This window comes from Chinchilla lanigera, unplaced genomic scaffold (genome assembly GCF_000276665.1).
Source record: "Chinchilla lanigera isolate Chin_1 unplaced genomic scaffold, ChiLan1.0 scaffold00008, whole genome shotgun sequence".
Taxonomy (NCBI): Eukaryota; Metazoa; Chordata; class Mammalia; order Rodentia; family Chinchillidae; genus Chinchilla; species Chinchilla lanigera.
The window spans coordinates 2,541,327-2,549,873 of record NW_004955409.1 but is presented as its reverse complement, the minus strand read 5'-3'; the positions used below and the strand labels follow the sequence as shown (position 1 = coordinate 2,549,873).

Sequence of the window (8,547 nt, the reverse complement as noted above, 5' to 3'; positions counted from 1 at the left end):
GCCTATAACTCCTGTCACACCTGAGGGGAGTGGCCCTTAATTCCTGTCACACCTGAGGGGAAGTAGGCAGGACTCACATGCAGACAACCTGATTCCAGAGGACATGTCATTCACTGTGGTATGTGTCCCCTCTCAGGACAGTGTGACTGAAGTACTATCCTGTCTTCTTTCCTGCTTGGTCAGTTCCAGCACCTGGTACACACTAGGCACCCCGAGTCCCAGTATCCTGAATTTTCTCTCCAGTTCTGCATTCAAATACTTGATTCTAAAGCATCAGGTCACCTGCTCAGGGCCCAGGAACCCCACCTTCTTGGTCCAACAAGAAGGCCCACCAAGAAGGCCCACCATGGTCCCTAACACTGAAGTGCGACTGTCAGAAGCTGCACCAAGGCAGGACAGCCTCTGTAAACCTCAGCATCCACCCTGGAGACCCTGCTGGAGGTCGCAGCAGCATGACTTGGAAGGGTTCCTTTCCCTCCCTGGCTCCTCCCTTCCCTCTTCACTTTCTGGCCATCATGACATGAGGAGTTTTCCTCTGTCCAGGCCCTTCCAACACCTTCCTGTCTTGAAATCTGCCAACTAGGAACTGTCACTATGTGCCAAGGTAAACCTCTCTCCCCTTGATGTGTGGGTGTTAGGTAATGTGTCCCAGTGACGAGAAAGTAACAACAGGTTTTGGTGCCAGGGGTGAGGTTGTTGCTGTGATTGTTTCTGATCATGGGTTTCAAAAGCCTTTGGAACTGGCTTGTGGGAAGAGTCTGAAAGGGTCTGAAGATACTGCCTGGAGAAGCAGCCCTAGAGTATTATGAACTGAGCTTGATGGGAAATTCTGGTCAAAACTCAGAAGACAAGAATGCCAACAGAAACGGAGATGACACAGACCAAACTCAGGAAGTTTCAATTAAAAACAAGGACTCCACTGGCAGTTAGACTCCAGCCCATGTGTTTTATGTTCTGGTAGAAAATTTGACTACATTTTGCTACTGTCCTGAGACTTCACAGAAGACTGAAATTGAAGGTGGTGGCCTAATTATTCTGGCAGAGGAAATTTCAAGGCAGCCCAACATTTAGGCTGTAGGATGGGTACTTTTTGCTGTACTTAGCAAGGCTTATATTGCCAATCAAGAGAAAATGGCATAGCTGAATGATTTCTAAAGTTTTTAATTTGGCCAGTGATATGGTTTGTATCTAGATGTCACCCCAAAGCCTTATGCAGTCATAGAGCTCTTTCAGAGGTGGCTGAGTGTGTAATGCTGGGATTAAAGGTGTGTGATTAGTAAACCTGCCCACTGATTGGTTTGGCATAGCTCTGGCTAGGATTAGGGGCAAGAGTGCTACACTGACCTATGGCCAGTAACCTGCATACAATACAAGCAACATAAAGAGTTTTGTCTCCTCCCTTCTTGTTTTTGCTATCTTCTACCATCGTGAACTGCCATGCCGCCCTGCCTCGGAACCAGCTGATTATGAAGTGAAACCTCTATAAACTGTGAGCTAAATAAACTTTTCCTCCTTTAACTTGGTGTGTGGGTGTTAGGTATTTTGTCTCAGCAATGAGAGAAAGGTAACTAAGACAGCCAGAAAGGATGCACTGATAAAGATGAGGCCTGTAAAGTTTTGAGGAGGGCTTGGTTGCTGAAAAGATTAGCATTAAACAGCCAAGTACTTTGCATCAGGGCAGTAGGAAAGATGCCTTGAGGGCATACGAGAAATCAGCAAGATGATGCCCTTCTCCAGCTGGAGGTGCAAAAGTAAAAGCGTTCGCTTTGAGAGTCCCAGGGCACTGGTACTTCAAGATTCAGCTCACAGTGCTCAGCTACCCAGGCAATGAGAGGCCTCTGCAGCCACAATCCAAGGGAGCCCAGCTACTGCCTGAGCTGGTGGGAGACTTTGGTGTCACCCATGTGGTGTTGGTTCTACAGGCATGCAGAATCCAAGAGTTGTGGGGGTCCACCTGGGTTTCAGAAGGCCTCCCAGGCAGTGTGCCCAAGGAGGCTGGGCAGGGAGCTGTGAGACTGAAGCTGAAAGTGCGGTGGCAAAGCCAGCAACATGGATTGTCTGAGGACGGCAGCAGGCAGTGCGTGGGGCCTGCCCAAGAGGCCACTGGGCGGGGTCACCCAAAGCTTCGGGAATTTGAGTCTTGCCAAAACTTTCCCTGTGTGCTGGACATGGAGCGACAGAATTTAATGCTTGTCCTGCTGGGTTTTGGTCTTGCTTTTGTCCCCTCCTTTCTGTCCCCGTTCCTCCCATTTGGGGTGGGAATATTTACCCCATGCTATTGTATGTTGGCAGGGTTTAATTTTCTGTTTGAGTTTTGCAGGGGCTCACGGCTAAGAGTTCCCCTGGAGTCTCAGAGGACCTGGACCTTTCAGCAATGCTGGAAGCGTTAGAGCTTGGGCGACTCCGAGAGATGGACTGGACACGCTTTGCACACAGATGCATGTGTTGATCCACCTCGCCTGGTGGGAAGAAGCGGGTCCCGGGGGCAAGGCAGGCAGGGTGCATCTCTCTCTCTGCTTCTCAGCCCCACGACAGGGGCAGCCTGCCTCTGCACAGGCCCCTCCACCATGCCCTTGGCCACGCAAAGCTGGAGCCAAAACGAACCTCTCTCCGAGCTGTGGGTATTGGATATTGTGTCCCGGCAAGGAGGGAAGTGACCGAGACAGCAGAGTGCCTGAAAACGCAGCAGAGGGCACAGCCCCGGAGACGGCACCTGGACCCTGGACGGACAGCCCAGCGACAGGGCCAGTGTGCGGTCTGGGGACAGGGCTGGTGCCCCTCGTGCGCCCTCCCCCGGGGCAGCTCCTGCAGGACCACCCCTACCCTCACCCCGCCCTGACCGTGCGGCGCTCACCGTGCCGTCCTCCAGCCGTAGGCGCAGGACCCTGTCACCCGCTCGGTAGTTCTGCACTATCTCGGCCGACTTCCAGACTTCCTCGGGGTCGGGGATCCAGACCCTGTTGTACTGATGACGGGACACAGGCTCAGGCAACTGCACGGGACGTCACCCTGTCCCCCTGGGCCCACACCGCACCCTGACCCGCAGAGCACCCACAGCACTGTGCAGCGGTGACCCCCCGAAGGCTGGTGGAGCAGCCGAGCCCCTGCCCAGCTGACACGTGTGCTCGAGAGCTGGAGCCCAGGGACTTGGCTCCCGGTGGCGTCCCGGGGCTCTGAGCCAAGTGCTTAACTTTGCCTCAGCTTTTAAATTCATAAAATGGGGACACGGCCTGCTCTGCAGGGTGCAGGGAAGTTAGGGGAGACTGGGGCCGGCAGCACAGTGAGAGGTGTTGCAGCCATGTTGGCACTGTCCCGAAGGCATGTGTGAGTCCCAGGGGCCCGGGCCGCTGGACAACTGTGTGGCCATGGACTGAACTGGGTGCCCCGCCTGAGCCCCACGGTGACCACACTTGGGGACCAGGTCTCTAGGAGCCAGGTAAGGCTGAAGGCGGTCATGGGCATAGCCTGAGCCCATACGTTCTGAGTTTGTGTCCCCATGAGAACAAACAGGAGCCCTCTCTCCCACCCCAGCTGAGGCCCCGTGCACCAGGCATGGTCAGGCCATGGGGCACAGGAGCCCCGTGGGAGACAGCTCCGCGGCTGGAACTTTCGGTCCACAGGTCCTAGGGGAGCCCTGGGTATCACCCTCGGTCTCAGAGAGGCAGCACCACCTGCCTGCTCCCTGCCCTGCAGGGTCACCTCCCTCCCACCTGCCACACGCCTGAGCCCAGGAGAAGTGTCCCTCCCTTGCTGAGACAACAGATTTCCCAGGGTAGCTTTTGGGAGTAAACTTGGGTTATAACAGGGGGCAGTGCTCTTGGCAGGCAGAGCCCACTTGGCAAAAGCAGCCCCGTCCATCCTAACAAGCACCAGACACCTCCTAGACAGGGACAGGCGTGCACAGGACGCTGCCCTTTGCCTCTGCTTCATCAAGGCCAAGAGGGCAGCTGGCCGGGAAAGTCCACACACTTTACTCCCAGTGGCCCCCGCGGAGCACAGAGGACACGCGTGAGGGTGGGGTGGGAAAGAAAACTTCAGCGCCGTGCAGCCGACGAGCAGGGCAGACGGTGGGCAGAGGGGCCCAGACCAGGGCGCCGCCCGTGTGCCCAGTGGGTGGGCTTCTCGGTCAGAGCGGCAGGACAGTCACGTGGCGGGACCCGGGAAAGCTCTGCCTGGGCTGGGGACCTTCGGGGGGTGGCAGCAGCATTTGTACCCAGACAGGTGTGGTAAGCCCTGTGCAAACCTCAGGCTTCGCAAGTGTACACCTCACTGTGAATTCCACAGCGGGAACCGAACAAATGCGGAGCTGGGGGAAGTAAAATGCTCAGTGGAATCTTTAGCAGGTGCGTCGATGTCTGCACGGCGCTCTAAAATGCTGGGCGTGGTGTAATCCCAGCACTCAGGAGGCTGAGGCAGGAGGAACACCTAGAGTTTGAGGCCAGCCTGGGCTACACAGTGAGTTCAAGGCAGCCCAAACTTCATAGCGAGACCCTGTCTCAAAAAGACAAAAAACAAAAACAAAAGAGAACATAAAATGCTTTGAAAAATGAGGTGGACTGCAGGCTGGGAGGGGGATGGAAAGACGGGCAGACTCAAAAGACCGGAGGACTTGGGACACACACCCGGGGGCGCGTTCATGCTGGAGTTTAGGTGTGGAGACAACTGCTCGCTGTGAAATTCAGTAAAACTTTCTCTATGCTTCAAATTTTCATGAAGATGTTGGAGGAAATAAAGAATAAAAAGAAAACAAAGTTCTGGACGCCAGTGCTAGACTAGAACAATGCTGGATGCGGAATGTATCTACCAGGATGGACAGCAAGAGCGGGCCAGCAGGGCAGGCAGGGACAGGCGGGCCGGCGGCGAGGGCAGTGGCCTCCTGAACGCGGGCAGCCTGGCAGACACACCGCACCCGCGCCAGCCTGCACACAGCCTTGTTGCCAGAGGCTATACATTCCTACCTCAGGTCTGCTATGAGAAACAGTTCTATAACCTCTTGAAGCTCAAACCATTAAAAAGACATATCCCAGTTTACCAAGAATTGGCACGCTGCATGTGTATGCGTGTGACGGGCCTGAACCCAGGGCCTTTCCACTGAGCTCAATTCCAAACTCTTTTTCTACTTTTGATTTTGAGGCAGGGTCTTGCAAAATCACTCACACTGGACTCACGCTGTCGATCCTCCGGCCTCAGCCTCCCTCAGCTGGGATTAGGGGTGCGCGCTACCATGCACTCCCAGGCTCTTCAGAGCTGATCCTTGGAGATTACTGCAAGTTGTTGGTCAACCTTTTGAAAACTGCAGAGCTGGCGTCACGTGAAACGGGGGTGGCCTGAGACGTGAGGCAGGGATCCAGGCCCCCAGGCACCTCCTTGAACACTAGGGCTCTGACGGCGAGGTCAGGTCCCTCAGTTCATTGGTCCTTAGTTTTGCTAATGGCCCAGCTCAAGCCTAGCGGGGACAAGCACTCCCCAGATGCCCCACAGAGAGCCCCAGAGCCCAGGACGGTGGTGGGCCGGCTCCTACACTCTGGGTGAGCTGGGGACTAGGTCCGGCGGAGGGAGACCCTGCCCCGCCTGCTCAGGGACCGCAGCCCCCCAGCCGCAGCTTCAGATTTGGTTTGGCTAAGAGCCACATTACAGGCGCACAGGGCCAGGACACCGCCATCTGCGTCCCTTCTGTGGCAGACCTCTTGGGGACCTGCATCTCCTCGCCCCGACGGCCCAGGTGGCCGCATGCTTAGCCCATAGGGGCCGGGCATCAGGGAGCCCAGCCTGGTAAGTAAACACGGAGTTGACTCAGTGCCACCCCTGCCCCTCCACCCACAGGGGCCGGGGGTGGCCCGTGTCTGGACAAACAGTGACCAGCGCTCACAGGGCAGGGTGGCCGCCCAGTGTGTGCGCGCCAGCAAAGTAGCCACCTCCCTATGTCCTGGGACACTCCCTGCCCCCCCACCCGGGCTGCCTGTCCCTGTCCCCTGTACCCGGGGCGCAGGTGTCCAGGGTGCGTGGGACACAGGTTCCCTTCCAGGGCCACATTCCGGGCTGTGGGGCAGCTCCAGCCAGGCGCCTGGTGACCCCATGCCCTCTGCCCCTCTCCTTGGCCCCGTGTCTCTACCCCCGCGCCCGCCGGCGTCCTGGGCAACAGGCCTCTCTGGAGAGCTCCGGCCGCTGCAGTGGCTCCCACAGCACCTCGCAGACCCCTGCCCGGGCCCTGTGTGGTGCTCAGCCCACCTCTCCGGGGCGTCTGTGCAGCGTGGGGAGACTTGTCCCTGTCGCCCCTCGAGGACTGGCAGGAGAAAGACGGAAAACTGCATGTGCCCGTGCGGCCCACGTGTAGTGTACAGGGTTGACCTGTGGTCAGAGCACAGGGATAAGAAACCCCGACCCTTGGGAAGCAGCACAGCTGGGGTGCTGACGCCCACCGGTGCCCCAGTGCTCGCAGGGACCATCTGCAGGGAGGTGCGGTCACACCCAGTTCGCAGTGTGGGTAAAGAACCCGACCCTGTCACCCCACGGGCCAAGGGCAGGACCGGCACTCGCCAAGACGAGGCAGCAACATGATGTGGCAGCCGGCGGCCCCACCGCGGTCACAGCCGAGCACAGCAGTCAGCAGGGACGGGGAGGGGGCGCTGGCCGAGGGCAGGCCCGGCGTACCGGGGCTCCGGCTCCGTTCTCCGCGCCTCCACCTCGGGGCCACCAGGCCCTTGGCTCCCCACCCCCTCTCCACCCACCCTGTGCCTCCCTCCTGCTGCCGGGGCCAGGCCATGCCCCTGTGTCCTCTGACGTCCCCTCTCTCTGCCCTGACCTGGGGCCTGTGAGAGGCCCGCCCGATGGTGCCCACCCTCGCCGAGTCCACTGTCTCTGTCACCGACAGTGCTCTCCCGGTCCCACACGCTACGTGCCCGCGCCTCCTGCTTCACAGGACACAAGCGCTGTCCTGGCACACAGCTGGCGACGGCTCCACACGCTACCTCAGGGCTCCGACCACCCAACGCCGCCTCGCTCGCCGACCCCAGGGCAGGTCCGCTGGTGTCCTGAGAGGGCCACCGTGACAGGGCACAGGCGCAGGGAGGTGGCCAGGAAGCAGACAGATGTGCCCGAGGCCTGTGTGTGGGGGTCAGAGCCCTCGGACAGGAGGAAGGTGATGGCAGTGGGACCAGGTGGGCTGCGGCGTGTCAGGACACAGGCTTCTGATCCCGGCCGTGGGCGACTCACTGATGAGCGCCATTTGCCACCCGGGACGTAAGGTCTAACTCACACCACTGTTTACTTGGATGAAGTCAGAGGCAATAAAGCTCTGAGGCCGGCACCTGGCGTATACAGAGCGCTTATTTTATCGAGATGCAGATAAAGATCAGTCCCGCAATGCCCTCATGCCCACAGCTCTCTGTGTGCGCTCCCGGCGCCCAGGCGGAGCCGGCCCGCGCCCGCAGGAGCTGAGCTAAGGCTGTGCGCACGGTGTCCTGCGGCGGGCCGCTCCGCGCCACGGCCCTGGAAAGGCTGGGTCCTTGCAGACAGAGGGAGCCGTGTGCCCAGGGTCCGCCGCCCGTGCTGGCTGAAGGTGACAGTGCGGAGCGGCCAGACCGGTTTCCCCGGGACTCCCAGCAGCACCTGCTCCGGGCAGTTCCCAGGCCGCTGCTCCCCAGCGCGGTCCCTGCGCACCCCTCTCCCGCCCTCCCGGCCTCTGCTCCCGGCTCCCGCCCGCGGCCCTAACGCCCTCGGGCTCCTCAGCGGAGCATTCCTGGAGTCGCCTGCCAGGCCCCCACTGCCTGGGCTTCGGGGACCCTGTCTGGGCGGAACCCCGGCCACGTCAGCGTCCCCCTCCGTCCGGCTGGCGGGAAACCTGCCAGGACGCGCTGAAACTCTTTCTCCTCCGCCACACCGACCCCAGCCAAGGCGTCCCCTGCCGACCGTCAGCACTGCAGCCCCAGCCGGCTCCTGCAGGGGGACAACCTGACCCGCGCCCCGGCCCGGCCCCGGGTGCCTGGCTCCCTGGCACCACCTTGACCCGCTGGGTCCCACGGTGGGTGGCAGCCTGGAGCCCCGGGCTGTGCGGGGGACCTGCTGGAACCCCACCTCGAAAGAACCCGCCTCACCGGTCCCCAGTACCCACCACAGGGTCCCCACCCCAACCTGGGGTCAGGGCACCGTGGGTGCTGGCACCCGGGACAGTCAGCTGCCTGCGCGGAGGGGACAGGGCGGTGGCCAGGCCGTGTCCTTCAGTTTAGGCCGGAGCCGGGCGAGACCTCCAGTGCAGAGAGCTGGGCCCAGGGGCCCCGAGATCTGAGCAAGCCCCGGGGGGCTGCGGGTAAACGGGGGGCACAGGTCGGTGGGCGCCACAGGCCTCCTCCGGCGGGGGCTCTGAGAGTCCCGGCCGCCAAGCCCGTCCCAAGCGGACTCCGTGGGCCACGTCCGCGTCCACTTAAACCCGAGGAGGTCGCGTGGACCCTCGGTCGCCCACGCCGTCCGGCCCACAGCGCCTCCTGCCCTGTCGGCGGGGGTCTGCTCCCCCGGGGGGCCGGCGCCCTTCGCCCCCACCCCACCTCCCCG

General features: G+C 60.4%; 1 protein-coding gene across 1 annotated transcript in view; it reads right to left on the bottom strand.

Annotated features, from left to right (window-relative positions):
* The window catches only part of Myo5c (myosin VC), a gene marked incomplete at its 5' end in the record, with an annotated part of 69,348 nt that extends 62,994 nt beyond the window's left edge, over positions 1-6,354 (bottom strand). The window contains 2 exons of the mRNA XM_013510284.1: positions 2,855-2,965; positions 6,229-6,354. Of these exons, the coding sequence (XP_013365738.1) occupies positions 2,855-2,965; positions 6,229-6,354 (237 nt within the window). The remainder of the gene's footprint in view (positions 1-2,854; positions 2,966-6,228) is intronic.
* Between the last annotated feature and the right edge of the window lie 2,193 nt (positions 6,355-8,547).